The 25808-nt window shown below is 36.5% G+C and overlaps 1 protein-coding gene across 2 annotated transcripts in view; it reads right to left on the bottom strand.

Annotated features, from left to right (window-relative positions):
* Positions 1-25808, bottom strand: part of tll1.L (tolloid like 1 L homeolog) — a 94683-nt gene that overhangs the window by 45696 nt on the left and 23179 nt on the right. For both annotated transcript variants that reach the window (XM_018241702.2, XM_018241701.2), the window contains exons 3-8: positions 13312-13422; positions 4871-4951; positions 3883-4035; positions 2617-2734; positions 747-925; positions 429-534 (exon numbers count right to left, since the gene is read on the bottom strand). In XM_018241702.2, coding sequence (XP_018097191.1) covers positions 429-534; positions 747-925; positions 2617-2734; positions 3883-4035; positions 4871-4951; positions 13312-13422 — 748 coding nt within the window. The remainder of the gene's footprint in view (positions 1-428; positions 535-746; positions 926-2616; positions 2735-3882; positions 4036-4870; positions 4952-13311; positions 13423-25808) is intronic.

A 25808-nucleotide genomic window follows, 5' to 3' on the forward strand; every position in this document is an offset into this window, starting at 1 on the left:
TCAAGCCTATTGTATACTAGGCAGCCGATTGATACAAACCAAATCTAAGCAAGTCTACCCAGTAATTGCAAAATAGTTCTATAAACTCTTTAAAGCTCCAGAGGGAAAAAAACTCTTTGAACTACATCACCAAAAAAATAAATAAAACAAAATAAAAAAAACGATTCCATACTAAATCACTGAATAATTTATGGCGACGTATTATTTATAGCAACATCCTTCACTTGATATCTGAGTGAAGCCACAGCAAACTTGTTCACACTGTGTATCATGGCTTTATGACTGTGCTTGTTTTTATTCTGTTTTTTAGATATTGCGAGAAGCATCTGTCCTGTGCGGTGGAATGTACCAGTTCCTCTAGCACGAACATAATATCACTGATAAGAAATATGAATTAAAAGTCAAAAATTATAACCTGAGATTCCAACCTTGAGAAGGTGTTCCTTGCATAGTGCATGATGCTGTCAAAATCATATGATTCCCCCAGTGAATTCACTTCCCCTGGTTCCATTTTCAGAAAGTTGTACTCTTGTCCTGTAGGTTTAATAAAATTGACAATTAAAATAAGATGCAACTGTCAGACAAGAGAATGTATTCAGATGTATTCAGGTAAACAACTTCTCCCTATGTGTATCTCCTGATGTTTTTCTTTAGTTATTATTGAGGGACTTGGAACCACAATGTACATACAATGCAAATAAAAGGAATTATACTTTTTTTTAAAATTATACAGTAAGTGTATTTACCCGGTTGAATGTTTTCTCTGATTATGGTCACATGGTCATCTCTGTCTGGTCGTGTGTGTTCATGCCAAAAGCCAATCACGTGGCCTAGCTCATGGACAACTATTCCAAATTTATCACAGTTTTTTCCAATTGATATTGCTTGAGGGCCATTTCCTCTTCGTCCCACATATGAACAGCAACTGTTAAAATATATGAACAGTAAGGGGACACCAAGTGAAAGTCTCTGGTTTTCATCAGTGGTAATGGATGGCCTAAATCCACTTATATCCAATCACATCAAAAGTTCACTGTGTATGCTCCATTTATACAATTCTAGGCTTCTGGTGCTCCTCAAGGGTTGTCATCAGAAACCCAGTTTGACATACTGATATACTGAACAGAACTAAACATTGGGGACCAAAAATAGAAATTTGTTGGTGGTCTGTACAATAAGGTAGAAGAAAGTTGTGTGTTCGACTTTCATTACAGTTGCTCTTTGCTTGCAACTCCATTGAGTCAGCATAAACAAAAAAGGAAGAGGAACTCCAGCAGAAATATTTATAACAGTAATCACAACCGGAATAAATGTTTTTTTCAGTCAATCTGCTGGAGTTCTTCTTCCTTTTTTGTTCCTTGGTTTTATTTGTTTTGGGGACACCTACAGCTGTACCATAACTGTGTTCAGTGCCTATGATGACTACTTAGACACAATAACACACCGAACCTTTCAATCACAGACATCATGGGACATGGCTAAGTGGTCTGACTAGACCTGGGGCAGACTTTACACAATTTACCCCGTGTACTTTTCAACCAAACTAAATAATCTATGCCTGTTACCCCTTCATCAAAGCAAATGGACCACAAAACACTGTTTGATCTACCAAAGAGTTAAACAGGTTTAGCCAATGAACCCTTTGGTCAGGGCATTGATTTTAAATGCTTGTAGGTTGATGGAATTTATAATTCAACAACATGTTAAAGGCTGAAGATTGCCCATAAATAAACTATGGACTAGGAGAGGGATTATATAATGGTGACGATGTTAAAAACACGTACCAATGCTATCCACTAACACAAATATCATAATGATAACTGTATGTTATTCTTAATGTGCCCAAGTTTAGCATAACCTTCTTGCGCAGCACATTGCATCAAAGGATGAGCAAGTGCCTCCTCTAAGCTCTGAACATGCTGTTGAGTAAAAGCAAGATGTGAATTGCAATAAAGCAGTTGATAGGCTGAGATAGATGTGCCTTCCAACTTAATCTGTAAATCCATTTTAACACATTTTTGCAATAGTAAATTCCCTGCGTGAGGTGTAGACAAGATGATGTTTCTTCTCTTCTTTTAATCCCATGGATCAATGTCCCATCTCTGCCTTTCAAGCTTTACGGTTATGCCATTCATTATAAATCATATTGGGCCCTCTTGTGTGGATTTTGCCATCAAACATTCTTTTAACAGATGCTGAGCTTAATGGAATGCTTACATAGTCATTAAAATAAGCTAGTGGCCAAACTAGTGGTTCATTTCACCATCTCACTTTACCTTGTAAGAGGAAAATGCATTTTTCATTGGTGTCCTACACTAAAGGAGATGCCTGGCAACTTGAATTTTCATATTTCATGGAATGGAAGGGTACTAGAGAGAACATTTGACTGTGGTTCCTATTATGATATGGACCCCAGGGGAGAGAAATGTTAATAAAAGATGTTATGTTTTAAAAATGTATAGTGTATATATATTCGCAGTCCAACCTGAAACCCTGTAGCGGTTGTTCAACGTAGGTCCCAGTAGATGGGATTAATGAAGAACAGTATATCCTGTAGCGGATCAATGATAGATGATGAAAGTACTGTAAATAATTCTTAAATCATGCTCTGCTTACCCACAAGGCCTGTAAGTAAACACAATGTAGCTCTCTTCATCTGTTCGTTCTATAAATGTTACACAGGTATGTTTTTCCCAGTGCCTCATGGCCTGCTTAAACATTGCTCTCTGGCTACCTAGAAGAAATGCATAGGGAATAAAAAAAGGCATTATCTTTAAAAATGATGGGTCTAAAATGTACTCTTATCAGTGTATGTGATCTCAATAAGGAATTTGTTTCATAAAATAGCTGTTCCTAAAACATTCCAGTGAAGTGGCCCTAAATTATTTTACATGTACCTTCTTGCAGAGTCATTTGTTCTGTACACTGTAAATATATTGACATAGAAGTATATAAACAGACAGACAGATGTACACAACACATACACAAATACACATATGGAATAGATAGATCATAGGGTAGGACTTCACAATGCGAGAGGAGCCAACACGTCGAAATGCATGCGATGTGTCGGATGTTCTAAAGAAAACGTAAGTGAAGGAGAAATCGCAGGTAAGAACTACATTTATCCGACTGTCGGATGAAAACGCAGCGCGCTGCGTAACTATGTTACTTACTATGTTGCTTCCGTTTTCTTTAGAACATCCGACACGTCGAATGCGTTTTGTCGCATTGCGACGTGTCGGCTCCTCTCTCGTTGTGAAGTCCTACCTTTAAACATCCAGTTCTGTGTTCATAAATTATTGCTCGAAATTGCCAGTGCAATTAATTAATTGAGAGAATAATCGTTGTCATTTAGGGGGTTATTTATTAAAGTCCGAATGCCTAAAACTCGAAAAGATTTGAGTTTTTTTTACTATAAAATCCGAATTTTTAGTGGAAAGATAAAACTCAGATTTCTTGTGATTTATTAAACCCGAGGCTGCTACAAGTACAAATCCAAAAATACTCCATCTCCTGTAGAAGTAAAATTTGAAGATATCATGGTCTTCGCTGCGTTTCAGCCAAAAATCCAAAAAAAAATCAGGGGTCCGAATGATTCTACAAAAAATTTGAGCATTATGGGCAAAAAAACCCAAAAAACTGGGATTTTCTGCAAAAAACTGAATTTTTTGGAGTTTTTTCCCAAAAAAATTGAGCATTATGGGCCAAAAACCCCCAAAAAATGGGTTTTTCTGCAAAAAACTGAATTTTTTTGAGTTTCTTCCTGAACCGGTTTTATCAAGTTTCACCAATGATAAATAATAAAATGATAAATTTTTTACTTAAAAAATGAGATTTATAAATAACCCCCTGTCGGTAAAAGCTGAAAGTGTATCTTACCAGTGAAATTGCCCCCAATGACATACGGTATGACTCCACCAGGCCATATTCTTTCTGTTCGTGATGTAGCCGCTCTGGGTATCCTAATTTTCTTACTCTTCCCAGATTTATTAATATCTACTTTTTGGGAATTTGCTGTTGCGTTTTCTTGGCCTAAAATAAAGCAAATGTTTACAATATAGCACAGGTATATTTTGACAGTTTCAGAAAGAAGTATAAACTTTGTATAAGAATGCCTACTGAAATTGCTCCAGTTTTTTGCATGAGATGTTGAAATTAAAAAATAATTTTGTAAGTACTTTTAATTCTAAAGGGCACATTGCTACCCTTTTTAAAACCATACTGAAAATGTTCAGTTTAATACTTTGAATAAATGTCTCTTGATATATTTTAGGGTTTAGCAAAGTTCACACTACCAAATAGGTGGAAAGTATCTTTGTATTGAAGTTCATAGAATCATAAATGGGATTATGAAGCCACATTGCTGTTTTTTTATATAAACAGGTGGTAAGTATGGGATTATCTAAAGCCTTGTTTCCCCTTTAAGCAAGTGTGTTCTGAATGATACACAATATTCCAGGGCTTGCTGAATGCCAACCAGACGATACAGTAAGATGAAATTTCAAAAGCAGGCAGTTTTGAACAAAAATCAGGATGCCTTTTGCCCATATTTTGCACTTTGAACCTTGCCCCATTTTTGAAAAAGAACATGATACACTTGCCAACAACTACTGTGAACTAAGCTGTTCACTATTGGAGATCCCACAACCTTCAAATATCACTTATAATGTCCATTTGCAATAAGGTTTAATGTAAATCTTTGTAAAAGGAGATTTAACATGGTTTAATGGAAAGCAATAAAAAATCATGTTGTAAACCCGAGATAAGTCAGATGCATTTACTGTATATCATTTTGGTTATGTTAGGCCTAAGCGTTTCACTTATACAATAATGGTGCTTTAAGAGATTACATAAATAGTTGAAATACCAGAGCCAAATCTTCTTATTCTCTCAATAAGCTGATAGAGGGCTCCTCTCTTTTTTGACAGGTCATGTTCTTCAAGGCCACCTTGACAGAGGGAAAGAAAACAATGTATTATTTATTTATTACTTAATTTTTTTATATATTAATATATTTATATATATTTGGAGAGAAGACACTGATTGTTTACAGGATGCATTGATTTATTTGTACATTGCTAGGGAGATCGCTGCATTAAAGCAATACTACATTTTAACAACAACGAAGTATTATATTCTGCCTTATAACCCATCTGAACTTTTCTCTTAATACACACACACACAGATGCCAAGATTATACACTGAAAAGCACACATGGAGCAAAATTTGGTTTGAGGATTTGTTTCAGTTTCTTGGTTTAAGAGATGGTTCTCTGGAAAATGTCATTAACTCTTACCCTGGTCTATAAAATAGTCAGTATTTCTAATAGGGAAATATTATGGGGTGTTCCGATTAAATGGTGCCTGCTGCCCACCATGGGTCTGGCACTGGTTTCAGGGATTACTGATGTATGTGGGAAGCCATCCATGGGTTAAAGTATTGTCGGTTGAGTTAGTGCAAGATTATGTATAATAATCATATAATAATGATTTTATGGTGCCGGGAGTTGCAGTTCACTGCGCATCAGAGCACCCAGAGATTAATATTCCTGCTCTTTAGGATTAAATACAGAAAAGGTTTCCCATATGATGAATAAATTATGAACCAAGCAAGTGTTATAAGTGAAGCAAGAACATCAAACTCAAGTAGTCAAGCCAAGATTTCTTCAGACGGGTCAGGACAATGACATCATCAATTTATTATCCGAGGCTTCTCCGCTGCTCCCTGTGACCTTCATGTCTTTGGTGCCATATTGATTGGCAGTCAGATGCTTTGCTTTCATCTAGACTGCACACCACTGACTTTTTTTTTTTCATCTACTTGTAATGAATTTTCTTTTTCAAACTAGGAGCAATTACATGTTCTAAATAAAGGACGGCCAAAAATGCAGTGTACAAACATTTATTGGGCTTGAAATGGATCTGAAAAACCACATCCTTTAATCACACTGGATCTGCAAAGCTATCAGGCAGCCGAGGGTTGTAATAAGATCTCTAGAGGGACTCCTGCGTAGCTTTATAATCAATAACCCAGATACAAGCTAAAAAGGCCTAATAATCAAGAAAGACTGATGTTATTTTACAGCTCCAATAATAAATCTCAAAATCAATACTGGCAATACCAATGCTAGGACCAATGCCATGCATAGCTACCATTCTTAATTCTCTCAGCAACAAAAACACAAATGTATTAGAGAAATTTCAACCTTTTGAAGGGTTTTATTTGAGACAAAATGTACCCTATAATAACGCAGCATTTCACTTCCTTCTTATTTGATCTTAAACTGGCAGTAAAATATTTGTATACAGAGTATTTACTGTACTCATTAAAAATGTCATGAGACCCAAGTAAGGGAGAACAAAGATCTATTAAATGAAAAAGCTTAAATAAAAAACAATTAAGGGACAGACAATAAACATTATATGAGGGTTATGATAACACACACACAAAAGTTTTAGACAGCATTATTGTCTAAGGAATGGCTTTAATATTTGATTATACACATATAGGATGCATTATCTGGAAACCCGTTATCCAGAAAACTCTGAATTATGGGGCAGGCCATCTCCCAAAGACACCATTTAAAAACAAATCGTTTACATTTTTAAACGTAATTTCCTTGTTTTCTGTAGTAATAAAACAGTACATTGTACTTGAATCATCCTCAAGATTTTCATGGCCTTGTCCTGACCATGGGATTCACAGACATCTTTGTATGACATTGCCATTTATAGATAATCCATTACATTGGTGTGGCGTATTCAATAACTGGCCATAACAGTGATACAACAACTGCATAACACTGACCTAGGGTTAGGTGATTTTCTTACAAAAGTCCAAAACTAAAGGACAAAAACATATAGTAAAACATGTGTTGAGAATACCGAAAAAAAAGAAAATATATAATTGTAACATTAAGGGGCCGATTCACCAAGGGTCGAATATCGAGGGTTAATTAACCCTCGATATTCGACTGGGAATTAAAATCCTTCGACTTCGAATATCGAAGTCGAAGGATTTAGCGCAGATAGAACGATCGAACGATTGAAGGATTATTCCTTCGATCGAACGATTAAATCCTTCGAATCGTTCGATTCGAAGGATTTTAATCCAACGATCGAAGGAATATCCTTCGATCAAAAAAACTTAGGAAAGCCTATGGGGACTTTCCCCATAGGCTAACATTGAGTTCGGTAGCTTTTAGATGGCGAACTAGGGGGTCGAAGTTTTTTTTAAAGAGACAGTACTTCGACTATCGAATGGTCGAATAGTCGAACGATTTTTAGTTCGAATCCTTCGATTCGAAGTCGAAGTCCGAAGTAGCACTTCGAAATTCGAAGTTTTTTTACTTCGAATCCTTCATCGAAGTTAGTGAATCGGCCTCTAAGAGGAGAAAAGTAAGGGCAATATTAAACATTGGCTATAACACACCACTGGTGATTATCAGGTCAGCCCCAGACAATTGGTTTTATTTGCACGTGGACCTTTAACACAATTGAACCAAACGTTGATCTGCCAGATCAATTGTCCTCTGAGGGGGGGGGGGGTTCACACATGTACAATAATCAATGTTCTCTTTAAACTGGGAGCTTATGTATATCATTATACATTAAAAGCAGCATAAACTGGCATTAGTCAGTGTATGCTAAGAACTACCCAACACCTAGGGGGTTATTTACTAAAATCTGAATGCAAAATTCACGACAAATTCATGATTTTTCTTTATAAAATCTGGCATCTCAGACCATCAAGGTTGCATATAAGTCAATAGGAGATGCCCCAATGATTTTTTGATGTGCGCTGGGTTTTGTGCAAAAATCCGAGTTTTCGGGTGAATAATCCAAAATAATTGTGAAAATCGGATGAAAGATCAAAAAAAAACCATGAAAATCTGTTTTTTTTTCCTGCAAAGCAAATTTTCCAGAAAATTTAATCATAAATAAGAGTAAAAAACCTGAGTGGATTTAATCGGAGTTTGTAGCAGAACGTATTGAGATAAATTCGGACTTTGATAAATAACCCCCCTAGCATAGGGCCAGATTAATATCCACAAGAAGAACTTATTTTATGGTTTATAGCATGGTAAATGCAAACCGACCATAACAATTGCAGGGCAGTATATTGAGCACTACCTCAAAGTGGCCACACATGCAACAATGATCTCCAGTAAACACTGGAATCAGCTAAACGAACTGATCATATCACTGCATGTTCATATGTGACCTCTTAAGACCTCACAAAGTCCCAATATATTCTATAATGAGTACTCAGCACAAGCTGCCTCACAGTACTACATACCTCTTAGAATTTGCTTCTTTGGAGTGAAAGCAGCTGGTAACAGATGTATATTTTGTCTTTTGGGCTTCTTATTAAAAAATCTCTTCTTTCGCTTACCCCAAAACATTAATTGATCCCATTCTATGCAACTCATTGCCACAATGGCAGCCTTGAAACTTTGCACACAAATGAATTTTGTAACATGAAAGGTTATACAAATGTCAACATTACAATCATTTAAAGCTTGATTGTCTCTTGAAAAGAACCACAAACGTTACAAACCATTACATGTACAGAAAGATGTTTGCTGAGTGCTTTCTATACAGGTTTTTACGGTCACACATGCACTGTTAATTGAGGAAGGGGAGACATCATTCTTGAAAGCTTGCCTACTGAAATTTAGTAAATCCATTAAAAAGCAATACAGTACAGTACACATTCAATCAGCATCAAGCACAACACACATATTCTTTACTTGCAGTCAGATATTAACACACGGGAATCAAAGGAGTGACTATGATTGAATATGTCTGTTCTGATAACTGGTTCCCCTAAAACAGGGGTCCCCAACCTTTCTTACCCACGAGCCACATTAAAATGTATAAAGAGCTGGGAAGCAACACAAGCATGAAAAATTCCTTGGGGATGCCAAGTGAGAGCCGTAATTGGCTATTTGGTAGCTCCCATGTGGACTGGCAGCCTACAGGATGGTCTGTTTGGCAATACACATGGTTTTTTTGCAATTATAACTTGCCCCCAAGCCAGGAATTCAAAAATAAGCACCTGGCCACTGGGAGCAACATCCAAGGGGTTGGTGAGCAACATGTTGCTCGCGAGCTACTGGTTGGGGATCACTGAACCTAGAATGTTAAATGCAAAGGGTAGGCATGATACCCCTTCTTCGTTGTGGATTTTTGGAACAAGGCTGTCCCAGCTGTTTCCATATATTGGGCCAATTATTTATTATACTATATTTTTGGTTTTCACATTTTTATCTGTTATCTAAACAAAAACCCCACCCACTTGTTGGGTTTAGTAATACCTTAGATCGGGGGGTCCCCAACTTTTTTTCAAATTTATGGGAGTTGGGGAGCAATACAAGCATGAATATAGTTCCAGGAGCTGCTAAATATGGCTGTGGTTGGCTATTTGTTAGCCTGTTTGTCAGTACATCTGGTTTTATGCAACCAAAACATGCCTCTAAGCCTGGAATTAAAACATAAGCACCTGCTTTGAGGCCACTGGCAACATCCAAGTGGTTTGAGAGCAACATGTTGGTTGCGAGCCACTGATAGGGGATTGCTGCATTAGATAAGACTAATTATTTGGGGACCTGTCCCCAAAAGCCCTAACATAAAAGTGTTAAAATATGTGTTTTTAAAAATAAAAAGGTCATACCTTCCAGAAATGGTGTAGTCTAAATTTAAAGGGGCATATTTTTTTTAAATAAAAATAACATTTTTACCTTCATTTGAGAAAATTGTGGGAAAAAATTAGATCTTGAAAGCAATTACAACTGAGTTTAAAACTCAAATATTTGAGATGTAGTAAATAAAGGAGAAGCTAAGTCACTGGGAATTGTTTCTTCAGTTTTCAAGCAATTACATGTAATTATTCTAAGATTTTACAGCCACATTGAAAATGGAAAAATGCTCATTTCTATTACCATAAAAGTTAATTGCCGCATTTTTCAATATGTAATGCAATCAAGTGGAAAAAAGCAGTCTCAATTGATAATCAAATCCAAATATTTAATAAATCAGCCCCTTGTGTAAATGCTTTGTTGGTATTTTCCTTCCTTTTTTGTCACCCTTTAGTAAGAAATGGCTTCATTACTGTTCGTAAAAATAAATTAACAGAACTCACAGAAAATGAAAACGAAATATCCACTATAAAATTTCATATACTGTGTAAATGAGTGCCATCAAGTAAACCGTAAATGAGAAAAAACAGTTACATAAAAATTAACTGTATATCATAGGGGACACTAAAAATGTTTGAGTAATTCTTTTTTTTTTTTTTTGGAAAAATGATTTAGAACTGAAAATGAAATCTAAACAAAGTTATAGCCTTCTTCTTGTGTCTTTTATGAAAACGTAATTCAATGTTGTATTTGCAAGCAGTATGTTTCTGTCCCTATCTCCATTGCTGGTTCAGAGCTTTTGTATTTAAAAATGACTTTAAAAACAATGAAAATATCTGAATAAATGAATCAATATTCAAATGCTTTAATTGTCATTTTCTTATATGGTATAGTGTAGGGATCTAAACTATATTTGTGAGGTTTGTTATTTTATCCCTCAAATAAACTCACAACTCAAATGTTTTCTAATTTATGAAAAAACTTGGATGTAAAAAACTTGAATCAGTGAGTTTGGGGTGAAAACCCCGAATACTCAAATTAATTAATATTTCAGTGAAAAAAAACTTGAATTGTTTGAATGAATCGAGTTTTCGAGCGAAACCCACCGAAAAAAATCCCAAACATCACAAAGGCTACAAACATCTTCAAATTGCCATTGTCTTCTACATGACTTCGACAGGTTTTAGCTGGAGTATTTTCCAATTCAAGCTATTTCCAGCTTTGGGTATAATAAATACTACAAAAATTTGAATTTTAAGAATCTTTTTTGGGTAAAAACAACTTGACCTTTGATAAATAACTCCAAAAATAAACTCAATAGGCTGGCTTTGCTTCTGATAAGGACTAATTATATCTTAGTTTGAAACAAACACAAGGTACTGTTTTATTACTACAGAGAAAATTGAACTAATTTTTAAAAAAATTGATTATTTTGAGTCTATAGGAGATGGCCTTCCCATCATTGTGAGCTTTCTGGATAACGGGTTTCCCGATAACGGATCCCATACCTGTACTTCTAAGACATGTCTCTGGCAAATGCAACATTTTGAGCAATATGTAAAAGAATAAGCATGTGGGAGTGGGAAAGTATACGGAAAGTATAGGAGTGAAACTAAAATGAAAACAAATGCATTAATGACATTGACTTCATTTGTCCTGCAGTGTGAATTTTCCCTAGTTCAAGCCAGAAAAACAAAAGTTTAAAAACACTGGGATTTTTAGCATTATTGGCATTACTCGGTTTGTTAGCATTACTGAATAGCTGGCATACTTTAGAATGTGTTCTATGTTTAGTATGCATGTAAAGAAAATTCTCACTATGAAAACATTTTTATAGTGCTCTGTATCTGTTATTCTTCTTCTGAACTGACTATGTCACCTTGAATTTAGTCTGGAGCTATTACAAACTTTAAATAGTTTCATCCAGGAAAATCAGCGCACTCCCATGCATGTGATAGAAAAAGTTGGCCATATATATAATCAGATTTTGTCAGCCATACTGCCCAAGTGTCTAGGTATTCAAGGCATGCTGGGGGCAGTTTCCAAAATAATTTCCAGTAGGTGGAAAGGGTTATGGGAAATATAGACGTGAGGGGAGTCACAGCTACTCCACAATTCCTACAGATCTTTTTATTTGAGCAGATGGTGGACTGTAGATTGGGTGTCCCTGTTTTATATCTTCCTTTATAACCATATGTTGGGGTACAATACAGAGTAAAACAGATAATAGGTGTTAATACAAGTTGAATATGCACATAAACAATCTGTACTAATCAAATCAATTGGGAATCACTTGGGCGTTATTAAGTCTGAATGCCAAAAACTTAGAGTTTATTTTACTCTAAAATCAGAATTTTTAGTGAAAAAAAAACTCAAATCTTTCGTGATTTATTATACACTGAGGGTGGAAAAAAGTCTGAATCCAAAAATCGAGGCATATCAGACCTGCTGAGGTTGTATATAAGTCAAGGGTAGATGTCCCGAAGATTTGATATGCGCTGGGTTTCGTGCAATCATCCGAAGATTTTGTAAAAAAAACACAGTTTTTGTGCGGAAAATCCGAAAAATTTGTATGATCTGAATTTTTCATGAGTTTTGAGGAAATTGTTGGGTAAATGTTTTGATAAATAAAGGGAAATAGCCCGGTATGGATTTGGTCAGAGTATATTTCAGAAATGAATGAGGAAAAATTCGGATTTTGATAAATAACCCCTTTGGTGTTCGTTTGAGTGACAAGTTATATTGGGCTATTGGTATATATTAATTAAGGACAAATGAAACATTGTGGAGATGTGGTTTACATTGGTGGCCCAGCCTGGGATGCCAGTGTCTGAGCTTAGGTGAGGAAATGGTTTCGTTTCAGAGAGGATTTCTGTCTCCTCCAGAAATGCTGCATTTTATAAGGTTTTAATATGACATTTATACTATGTTTGCATGTTTATGAATTATAATGTGCCCACCGATGTAAAATGAAAGGATATTATAAGTCACTGAGGAGTTCCATGCACATATAAAAGCAGAAAGCCGGAGGTATGGAACACCTTGGCTCTAATATTACTTATATTTTACAATAGGGATACATTATTCCCATATATATTAATCCTTAAAATAAACTATATATCATTTAAATATCAACAACAGTCACAAGACCTGTTTATTTGGCTTAGAGTAAATATACTTATTGACTAACATAACAAATATTCTTCTGATCTACTTCATGTATTCCTATTCAACTAAGTGACCGTTGCTCTGATTTTCTGCCACTATGTATTTAGAAACTTAAGGTGGCCATACACAGGCCGATAAAAGCTGCCGACAGACTGTGTCGGCAGCTTATTGGCCCGTGTATGGGGGCCCCCGACGGGCTTCCCCGATCGAGATCTGGCCGAAAGTCGGCCAGATCTCGATCGGATGGGTTTAAAAATCCCGTCGGATCGCGGCCGCATCTGTTCGTTGATGCGGTCCCGCGATCCGACCGCCCGTTTGAGAATGCTAGGATCCGATCGTTGGGCCCTAGGGCCCACGATCGGATCTGCCCGATATTGCCCACCTCAAGGTGGGCATATCGGAGGGAGATCCGCTCGTTTAGCGACATTGCCAAACGAGCGGATCTATCCATGTATGGGGACCTTTAGTCATTGGGGAAAAAGGTGCTTTTAAAGTCCTACCTGTGGTGTGTCCCAGCTTTTCATTTGAGTGTTGTGTCAGGTCGATCGTCCTGTCTATATGAAACATTTTTAAATCTTCTTCGTCTAAGGCAATATCTCCCCAAAAGACAACTGCGGAAGAAAAATAAAAATACAAAGATTAAGATTTATAGCTTTTCCTTAGTATTTTTTCTTAATAACATTCAGCTCAACATTCTGTTTACACTGGTGTGCTGTCCTATTTTATATATATATATATATATATATATATATATATATATATATATATATATATATATATATATATATATATATATATATATATATATATATTTGTCATAGCCACCCAAGAAATTCACACAAGCCAATGAAGTTCTGTATTTATAGAAGTGCCTGATAGTGAATAAGTGACATTCCTGACATTCTTAGACAATGTTCACATGGTGGAAAATCTAATTAAAAGTTCCCTAACTATGTACAAAGACATCTATTAAAATCTCCATCCAAATGGTGCCTTACACCACATGTTGGACATGACTTTGAATATCCATCAGGGTTTGGTTACATTTCATGTTTTCAAAAACAAATGCTTGGAGCCAATCGTAAGGCTCTTCATGATGTAGTTGTTTGGGTGAACTAGTATGTTTTTCCTTTTCTTAACAAATGCATTTCAACTCTGTCTACAGATAGATGTAAGGCATAAAAAATGTACGTGCTTATATCATGAAAAAATTACAAAGTCTTGCTCATAAGAGCAATTTTATATTCATTTTTAGAGTTTGCTTGTATAGGGTTATATTGTTAAAGGGACACAATGTCTTGATTTTTCTGTCACTATTGAAATGTAGTTCTTGCACCGTTTCTCCAATCTCTTTATATGTGGATCTAGATGTTAACATCGCATTAATAAGAGTGTGACAACAGGAACAACAATAAACACTGTGAGGGTTTAGTGGTTAAGTCTTCCTTTGTTAATGTTTCTTTCCATTTTGCTCCTGCCTAAAGGAAAAGTAAAGAGCTGAATGTATACATATATATATTCACTGTTTCAGTGAAGGTGACTGGAAGTTTTAGTATCCATTTTATTGGCTTTATCAGCCATTGTTGTTGTGTAATATGTGTGGCTATAGTGCACTTTAAAGGGGACCCGTCACCCAAAAAAATTATTCAAAATCCTATTTTATCAGATTAGTTAAGGAAAATGAACTTTAATTACGCTATATAAATTATTTGAATCTTGTTTCCTTCAGTCTGGGATTTCAAAATTATAGCAAGCAGGCAGCAGCCATTTTGTGGACACTGTTATTAAGACAAGCCTTGCATCATCTCAGAATTTTGTTTGTGCACCAGAATGGGGGACCTGATGTCCATCTCCATGCCCTGGCCACACAGTTATATGGTAAAGAGAACAGGGGGAATGTGTGGAGAGCAGTGACATCTAGGAAGTGCTGAATTGAAAGTGAAAGTGATTGTCTGCCCCGCCTCTATGCCACGGGCATAGAGGAGGGGCAGACAATATTTGATTGACAGCTGAGATTTTTAAATGAGCTTACAACAGCTATGAATGCTTAAATAAAAAATAGAAATTGGATTTCATGTTTAATTTGAAAAGGACTTTTATAATACAGATTTTTGTGTCTGGGTGACAGGTCCACTTTAACTAAGAGGAGGCAAGACCAGCCTGTCTAAAATTACAGTTACTATTGCAGCTCAGTGGGTCAGTGTGTAAATCCCTGGGTCTTTATTAATGATAAGTTACGCAAATAAGTTTTGCACTTTCTGTTTTGTTAAAAGGGATTGGTACTTATTTCAATAATGGCATCGTTCTTCCCAACATTCTTTAGGAGTTAAACAATATTTTTACAACAATATGACACAATTTGCAAGCGCAAATAAGAATGTTTGTAGATGTAATGTCATTTGTAATGATCGTAGAAGAATGTTGGCTTCGCAAGTTAATTACCTTTAATAATTCGAGCTCAAAATATTTTGAGGAAACTACCATTGTATTCTATTGTGGGAAAGAAAAGTCAACTCTAATGAATTTTTGTCCAAAGCACTTGCGCTGATGTCTGTTTGGGGAGCCCCACATAGCGGCGCACTCCATCATGAATTCACTGGAAGGTAATAAATGCATTGCACATTTCCAGAGTACAATTGATTTTTAAGTCTTGCTACAACACTGTTAAATTAAAATCATTGTGATGATTTATAGAACCATAGCCTGAAGAATGCACTCCAAAAGTCAGTCAATAATCTTGTCAATAGTAAATTCTGTAGAAATGCAATAAGAGGCCTTTTTTTGTATTGTAATCAGTCTGTAATTACTGTCTAGAAACTTCTTGCTAACTTCTAGGTGTTCACCTTTTTGCATGAATATATTCAGTGGGTGTATAAAATAGGCAGTTTCCTAACAAACAATTTTACCAGTAGAAGTCTTTCCGGGTTTAAAGGGATTTAACAGTTAAATTATATAATTAACTGATAAATATTTTATGTTTTTATGGTTTGGAAATAGTCTAGCTGCCAGGTTGTCTCTACAGGTTTTCAAAAGTATTCAACTGGCGATTGCAATACTCTCTGTTAAATTCCACTTGGAACTCACATAGTTGTTAAACGAGTTATTTTGATAACATGGAAGACAAGAAATTGTCAAATATAAGCTGGGTACAAACAGCAGCACCAGGTGTGCACTTAAAACACTACTTGCCCGCCCTCCATCCCACGTTCTCGGCTCTCTGCCACTTGCAGTGAGGCCAGGTTAAGGGGATTTGTATTAAAGCTATAAAGGAAGCTTTATAAAGGCCCATCACAAGCCTGATGCTTCCTTTATGGATACACCACTGGGTACAACATTCCCTTTCAGTCGTGCACACAATTACATTTTTGAGTATATTGTAAGCACACAACAAATTGTGGTGCACAAAGAATAGTTATTGTACATTATGTTTTGGGCTTCTGTACCAACCCAAGGCAACCACAGCCCTCTATCAGTAAAGATCTGTGCTTCCAAAGATGCCCCAGTAGCTCCCCATCTTCTTTTCTGCTCATTCACTGCACATGCTCTGTGCTGCTGTCACTTACTGAGCTTAGGGACTGGCGCACAAAATACTGAATAAATATAAATATGTAGTGTGTATATATCTATATATCTATATATATATATATATATATATATATATATATATATATATATATATATATAATTCAGGCTAATTAGAAATAATATTGGAAGTAAATAATTCCGATATAAGGCTTATTAGTAAATAATTCAGATTATTGGTACATGGCAGCTCATAAACCAGCATGATTAGCATTAGAATTTTATAATCAGCCCTATAACATCAGCTTATATGACTATATATCACTTTCTGCATGATGATTTGCAACGACCCTTAAGCTTAGCTTCTCAACAGCTGCTCAAAGCCCACTGAGCATGTGAATGTTGCAGACACTCCTAACAATATCCAATATGGGAAACGCCTGTGACAACTCCTGGATCAGTACTACTACAGAGATGCTGATCCTAGATCCTTTAAGATTAATATAGAATATACAATATGACATGTCTAGCCATATTCATTTTAAGGTTTGGTTTTCCTTTAAGTATGGCTAAAGAATGGTTACTTTGGGTCTGGTTTTAAAAAAAAAATATGAGGCTTAAGTTTGCTATAAAATAGTTTTTTCTTGCTAACTAAACATTTAAATGTGAAAGCAACTGACTTTACTGGAGTATGAAATGCAGATCACCCCAAAGGCTTTCACACCACCCTGATAATAATTCAAATCCACTCATAATTATGACATACGAGTCTGAATGACATCATATCCCAGAAATAATTTTTCTGCACCACCTACACACTAGCACTGAAAAGAACGTAATAGGAAATACCATTTTTCTTTCATTTTTCTGTAAGTCTTCCAGTATTTCCCTTGTTTCTATAAGTATTTGTGCATCCAAATATATATTGGCACCTGTAACATATCTGTTTTTTGGCAGAAGTTATTTTATAAACTTGTTTTCACTTTATTACCTCACCATACAAGTAGACTGTATCTGTATCATATTAGCTACTCATAACAAATTTTCCCTGGGATTTTTTTTTTTTTGCATGTGTTTTTGGATAAGGTTGGCAATCATTTATCTTAAGCTACCCAGCTGTTGAAGTTTATTGGCATCTGCTCTAATATCAGACGTCTCATGACAAACCAGTACAAGTAAATGTCTAGATTCAATTCCATGAGAAAACTTATCTTGTGATTTATTTCATCAAAACTCAAAAGAAGTGTATGGGGAAATCTGGAATTGGATTAGGAGATATGTTTTTCTCATCAACATGGATCTGGCTCAGAGTTTGATTCACAAAAATGGCATCCATTTTCCCCATCATTTTACAAAAAAAAACCTCAATGCATTCTATGGTACGATACATATATACATATGTGTTTAGACCAGTGGTTATGAAACTTTATCCGTGTATTAGTCATTTAGTTATTTCGAGAATATCTATGATAGCAAATACATATCCACCCCAAATGTCACCCTAATTGAACTTTAAGATGGGATTTCAATAAAACGTGCCCAACTTTCAGTAAAATTCCTGGTCAGGTTGACAAATGAGCGGATCTATAGAAAATATTACTTTCAGATTATTTAAACTAAAGACATATAGGGGCAAATTCACTAAGGCGCGAAGCGCCGAACGATAGCGTTAATTCGCTAGCGTTTGGCATTTTCGCTACTGCGCAAATTCACTAACGAACACTGGCGTAGTTTCGCTAGTGTTACTTCGCAACCTTACGCCAGGCGAATCTTCGATAGCGATGATACTACGCAAATTCACTAACTTGCGCAGTGTACTGAACGCTACCTTTTACGCTAGACTTCCTTCGCCACCTCAGACCTGTGCGAAGCGCAATAGAGTAGATAGGGATTGTTTAAAAAAAAGTCAATTTTTTTTCTAAGTCCCAAAAAACGCTGGCGTGTTTTCTACATGATGGGTGATAGGCTGAAAAAGATCGAAAATTTTTTGGGGCTCCCCTTCCTCCCCCCCTACATTTCCTGACTCATGGCAACTTACCTAGACAGTGGGCACATGTGTAGGGCAAAATAAAATTTTTATTTGCTGATTTGAAGGTTTTCTAGGCATTTGTAGTGCAGATACGTATTCCTCCATTGAAATTTGAATTTCGCGCCGTATGCAAATTAGCCTTCGCTAGCGCAACTTCGCTTTATATAGCGAATCAACGCTAGCGCAACTTCGCAACCTTACGCTACCCCTGTGCGCAACTTCGGATTTTAGTGAATTTGCGGAGCCCTGGAGAAACTACGCCTGGCGAAGTGTGGCGAAGTGCGGCGAAGTTGCGCCTGCTGCAACTTCGCATCTTAGTGAATTTGCCCCATAATGTTTTAAAGTTTTAATTTGTATCATCAACCACAATATTCGTTGCCACAAGACTTGTTTTCCAGTATAAATGTAACTCGCAGCCCCACTTCATGGGTGCAAAATGTTTTTCAATATTTCTTGTTCATGTTTTGTGCCTGATCTCGCTAAAAAAATCTGAAATAATATACACAGACCTTGAGAAGATCTCTTGCCATATTATTTTGATTATGTAAAGTGCTGTGATGTATAGCACTTGGTGGAATAAAATAAAATATTGGGTTTAAAGGCTATAGAGGCACATAGATTACAACAGATGTGCAGAAGGAGGAATCACTAACATCTGGAATGACAAATGGGGAGCTGCCTTTACTTGGAAAGTATCATTTTATTTCCCAGAGGCATAGTGCGTATTTAGAACAATGTGTGCAAATTCTTGTACCTTACTAAATTGTTCATGCTTGTGCTCAAATATAGTTCTTTCCATAAGTTTAAATACTCAATAAGCAATATTTGGTGCATCCCTAATATGAACTATATAGAAGAAGTACAGTAAGTAGGGTCTTAAAAATACTGTGTGAATGGCCGCTACCCTGTCTTGGGCATATTTCATATCTGTTACTATATACAGTAGATGCTCTACAATAAAACTTTGGCTTGCTAAAGGGTCCAGTAGGGCCCGAAACGTCGCCCTTTTCTCTGTTCATATATGGGCTAATAAAACACTACGTATTGTTGCATCAATTTGCGTGTGCTGCTGGATTTCTTATTCTGGATGCTAAGCTGAACCAAAAAGCGGGCGCAGGACTTCCAGTTCAGCACCTGAGACCCACATGGGTTTAATGAAGGTAGAGCACTCCTAATTACTATTATCTACAATAAAACTTTGTGATGGTCACTACATCTCCCCACCATTAGACACCTCAGTTGTCCTGCTCACTTCCCTGAAGACCACTCCAGTTTGCTCTTTCAGGAATGTAGAGTAAGCCAGGCAGAATGTATTATAGAAACATTTTTTGAGGGGTGCCCCTGCGTTGCACCCTAGGCAGCTGCCTCTTCTATCTGCCTCAAGTTTCATACTTGCATGAATGTGTCAGAATACTATGTGCATTTAAAAGTAAAATGCATAGAATATTTTGCAAAAGTGTGTTCTTTTTCTTCAATGCCAAAAATATGGGAATGGCTAGGTAGAACCAGCCTAATTAATTCTTATTAGATTCCGTTGTTAAGGACTATTCATAAATGTGCTTATCTTGCAAAAATCTTTGACTACTGGAAGAGTGCCTTTTCTCTTTAGTCAGTGATGGAAAGCCTACCACGCACTGGCTTTTGGCTCAGTTTATTAGGGAATATAGCTAACAAGCAAGCAAAACCATGCCAATCAATAAATCATAACATTTCTCATAATGAAATACTGCAGTGGGCAACTGAAAATGGAATATTACATTTGGAAAATGCTACATGGAAGTCCATGCCCTGCCCTTTATATGACTAACTGTTCCTTGAATCTATCCTTTTTTCATTCCGCCAACCCAAGAGGACAAGGTCTCTCTGAGGTATGCAACATAATGTATACACCTAAAATAACCTAACCTAAAATAAAGATTGTGTCAAGCCTGTATATTTTTCGACAATATGGTTGGACAAACCCAGATCATTCCTCCATATGGATCATTCATACATAAAGAAAGCTGCATTAACTGCAGGATCACCAACATGATAGAACTGGCTATACACACTCCGCTTCAATCTTTGGTGAAGAGAAGACAACAGGTTAGTCTACATTTAATCATCCTAGCAATCAGAGCGGTTTTAAACTACATCTTAAGTGTGGAACTTTAATAAAAGGTCTACTACAGCTTGCTACTGGTCGAATCACCTATAGCAACTAATCAGATGGATGCATTTACCAATTACCTGTTTAAAACAAATATCTTCTTGGTTTCCATGGGTTTTGTCACCATGAAAAAACAGTCCTTTTATTACATAGGCAGTATGTCCATATAAGCAATAACCAGGAAGACCTTAGGCAGGGCATTCATAACTACCAGTCCACTGATCTACCTTCTCAAAGTGATACATTAACTAATTTTCTCTACTTTCCAAGAATTTGGCCACAATGGAAAGAAAAGGTGCAAGAATCCATCACTTCACAATGGAAAAAGGTGAAGAGGGTAACATTACACTGTGAGCCTAAGGGGGAGAAATGGTTCCTATGAGCCGGAGGCAGACTATCATGTTTCCTCTCTCTGTGGAATCAGGTATGTCTGTGTGTAAAAAAAAATCATATTTAATTATGGAAGGTCTTATGAGTACTGAATAAGCTCATATAAAAACACCACAAATACCAATGCTGGCTTTGAGGGGGAACTAATTGTGGATGAAAACATCTGTGTACATGTGTACATCTAGTTGGAGTGGAAACACTATATAACAAACATTGAATACATGATATTTGATTAAAAGCAAAGAGTTATTTGTTAACTCATGCAGCACAATGAATTAGGAAAATCCATTGTCTTAACCCCATTGAGAATTGCTTACCTGTTTACCGATTTATCTACTGGTAAACATATCAACTAAATCCCTCATTACAGCACGACCCTTCTAATTCTGTACTGTAAACAAAATAATCTGCAATGAAGAAATAACAGGGTTAATCTGTTCAAATACCATCTGCATTATATTACAGAGCCAAAGAAATCAATGGCAAACACAGCTAATTGAACAGTCAGTGCTCCAACAAGACTTGACTGAGCAGCGTTTGTCAAACCCTTTCATTTTTGATTGAAGGGAAGGTCAAAAATATTTAACTTTATCTACCATGTTGTCCCCATTCTGTCACTATGCATTTACTTTAGGTAAAAAAGTTAAGTGATATAATTAAAGACACAGACTGCTATACATGGGTAGTGTCCCTGAGGGCTCCTTTTATGACTAAGATTCTGAACCCTGTCCTTTATATGTGTTGTTTTGTAGGCCGACACCTCAAAACCGCCACTTGTGGGAATTTTTTGAGGACCTCACAATTTTCTTTTAAAAATGTCAATGGAAATATTAGTATAAGGATCTCATTGTCACAACTATACTTAGCTCCACCTAAAAGCTCTCATTAAATAAAATAATTTTCTTACTATTTCACATTACCAACTAAAACAGCTGACATAACTTCATAGGGAAATTGCTGGAATCAAAACAATCAGCTAAAATTATCTCACATAATCAGTCAGTATAAATTTGCATTGTATAGGGAGTAGCTATGATATCAGTTATTGTTATTAGTGATGGGCGAATTAAGTCGCTTGCGTCAAAATTATCTTGTCGCCCATTGACTTCAATGCGAATCTTTCGGTGAAGCGAAGCGGCACAGATTCGCCCATCAATAATTGTTATCAGAAGCTAAGCCACAACAGACTATCCCCATCTATATACCCAAATCAAAAACATGTATTTCTGGGAAGTAAGAAACAGTTTCAGAATAAGGCTACGGCCACCTGAAATCCAGAACCACTGCAAGGAAGCACCATATTATATCATCAATGTAGCTGCTCTTATAGCAGTGAGTATCAGTAATTATATCTGGTAAAAGCCAAAAATATAGCACACATCTTAGTCACGACATACACTACACTGACTTAGCATCCTTGAATGCTAATCAGGATTCAATGGCCTTCAGTCTGTGTGTGGGGCCCTCTCTACAGACAAAAAAATATTATGTTGTCCCATTTGGGTTGAATGTTAAAAACTAAAAATCTTGATGGCTATTGAATCCCATCAGCATATATTGGATTTATTTTTTATTATTAAGATCAGGTGGCACCTTGCGAGTCATTTGTGTGGCCCTGATAACCAGAACAGTGGAACTTGCCTTTTTAAGTGTGTGGCCAAACTGTTCAGCCTTAATGATTATTTTAAAAAATCAAATAAGAAGGCACATACGTTTAAGATATAATATGAGGTGCTAATCCATAGGAGGCTCCCCATGAGGGTCTCCAAAACGAACATACAAGAAACCACGAATGGATTGCACACTTGATTTGCATAAATAATTGGTGAGCCCAACACGTTTCGACCATAGTGGTCTTCCTCAGGGGCACAAATAATAAGTAATCAAAAAGAAAAAGGCAGCAGTGTACTGTACTGGCTGGAAACAACCCTAGGACCCCAGCACTGCAAGATATTGCAACACCATGCTTCCCTTTGATCCATACAACTGTTCATCATGCAGACGTTACAATGCTAAGTCCCACCTTATCGTGAAATACAATAAATCATTTTTAGTCGGACACATAACTATATCAAAATGTATTCTTCTCAGGTTATAGTTGCACACATTTATCTAAACCCTTTACTCTAAGATTTATATCAAAGGTTGAAAATGCATATCCAAGACGACCTGTTGCGTTTGTGAGTATTTTTCGCAATTTCTTTTTATTCATCTCTTTGAAGGAAACATGAATGAGCTAGAGTATGTGACATTTTCAGCTAAGTGGCAGGATGCAGGCTACCAGGAAGAGATAACTAAGTCAGTGGTAAATGCTTAAAAAAATGTAAGCAAGTTTAGCAATGTATATGACTGTACTGCTGTCGGGAAACTAGATAACAAAAGGTTGGCAATGTGCATTCTGCTCTTTAATAATGGAGATGATAGTAGATAAGCGGAGAGCCAATTATTCACATCATGTCTTCCTTACAATAACATGAACAGGATTACCTGCCAGTGTTAATATTTCATGGTATTTATCTTGGAACCATTTTCACTTTGAACATTTGTAAAGCGGGTTGTACTTTTTGTTTTCTATTGCAGTTATTAGAAAGATGCACTGCGCCTGGGGAGTCTATTTGTTGATCTTACTCCATGCATTAAACTACATTACATATTCACTAATAGACAGGGTTCCCATAGGCAGGGAAAAACTTTAAAAGTGAGATTTCATATAACACAACATGTAATGCCAGGCACTGTTATATAACTGTTATATGATTATATCTCCCAAACCTAATTTTCTTTAAAATACAAGAAAATACAGATACAGCAAAAGTATGTAAATGGCCCCATAAGGAGCTACTAATTGTATTTTGGGAGACATTTCCATGATTACAACTACAGAAAATAAGCACCAACTGGCCATAGCCTTAAGGTGGCCATACACTGAGAGATCTGCTCGTTTAGCAATGTCGCCAAACGAGCAGATCTCTCCCCGATATGCCCACCTTCAAGATGGGTGATATCGGGCTGATCCAATCATGGGTCCTAGGGCCCAACATCCGGATCATAACGAAGGGTAAATGGGCGGTCGGATCACGCAACCTCATAAACAAACAGATGTGGCCACGATCCTACGGGATTTTTAGTCCTGTCCAATCGACATCTGCCTGGCTTTCGAGCAGATATCATCCGGGGAAGCCGGTCAGATGGCCCCCCACACGGGCCAATAAACTGCCAACGCGGTCTGACGGCAGCTTTTATCAGCCCTTGTATGGCCACCTTAATACCCATCACACATCTGTCAATTTAGTAGGGGTGCATCAAGTCCATTATTTTAGGATTCAGTCAAATACTGAACCAAATCCAAATCCTAATTTGTTTATGCAATTTAAGGCAAGGAAGGGTTAAAATGTTGTTACATTCCTTGTTTGTGTGACAAAAAGTCGTGATTTTTAAGATTCGAATTTGGCCAGGCCAGGCTCTTGGTTTTGGCTGAACAAAAAATCCGATAATTATAGTTAATTATAGGGTCAAGTGAAAGCTTGAACACATCCCAGTCAGGGCTCAAAGGCACCAATTAATACAGGATGTAAATAATATAAATAATAAAAATATATAGAAATAATGTTTGCTGTCCTAGGACTGACTAACTCTGGCCAAGTACGACAATAGAGAAAGACATTGACATTGAGAGTCACCTATGACTCAGTGCCAGAGCGTATGAAACGCGTAAGGTGGACCGTATGGGGTCAGCATGCATCGATTTTTTAATGCAACGTAAATAAACTCATTTTTTTTACTTATGAAAAGCCTAGGGACAAATATCTTTGGATATAGCTTTTTGCAAGTACAACAATACTCTGACTATAGCACCAACATTAGGAAACTCTTTTTTGGGGTCTGAGTTAAATGTTACTCAAAGGAAATAGAAACTCCATTCTCAACTGCAAAATGCCCTACCCATGTTAGAGAGCTGGATCCGCTCTGCACTTTCTTTCTACGTGTGTATATTCTTTATTAAATGCTGAATACTTTATTTCTGATTCTTTTGCCATTTCATCTAAACTGAATAAATAAGAAAGGGCTAAATGAAAATATCAACAGCACCAACTGACATTGATCTTTTTTTGGAAAAATGGGCCTGTGGCGAACAGGTTAAATAAAGTTATACTAACTGGGAAGACACAAGGGGAAAAAAATCAAATGGCTTCTAAATATGTACCAACCTAAATAAATAATACTGAAAAGAAAAGAAAAAAAAAGCCTGCATAGTAATGACGAAAGCATTCATGGTCAGGTGTATTGTTAGTGCAGCAGGAAACAGCAACAGGAATTCCTGAACACAACAAATTACAATACAAAAAGCTGGCACATGGAACTCAGTCACCGACAAGACTAATAGTAAACAGTAGTTACAGACATGCAAAAATCTGTCCTTGGATCATCCCCACTTCCTATAGATCCACAAACACATCAGAGTCATCTTGTCATTTCATCCTTTTTCCACGTGTCCCTGTGAATATGTTTATTATGCTGGATGTGTCCGCTGACGGCATGGCATATTATTATGCAATTAGGCCATAAAACCCTCACTTTGTATGGAAAGGTTTCTTATATATATATATATAGAACATTTCACTTTACCACCTGTCTTCTGAGAAGTGCTAACCTAGTGCCCAAAACACCAGTAGGTGTAAATGATCTGATAGATATATGTCAATGCACTAGCTTTCTCTTCCTCATCACTATACATACAATGGACCAGCAATTACCAAAGAAGCATTTATGGGGGAATATAATAAAAGTCGGTAACAGAAAAAATATTTGCAATACGAAACGTTTTGCCTTTGTGCAAACAAATTTTCCTTTGTGCGAATTTTATATAGCTTTTGCAAACTGTTTAGCGACCACTTACGACAGTGGAA

Source organism: Xenopus laevis, chromosome 1L (genome assembly GCF_017654675.1).
Source record: "Xenopus laevis strain J_2021 chromosome 1L, Xenopus_laevis_v10.1, whole genome shotgun sequence".
Lineage (NCBI taxonomy): Eukaryota > Metazoa > Chordata > Amphibia > Anura > Pipidae > Xenopus > Xenopus laevis.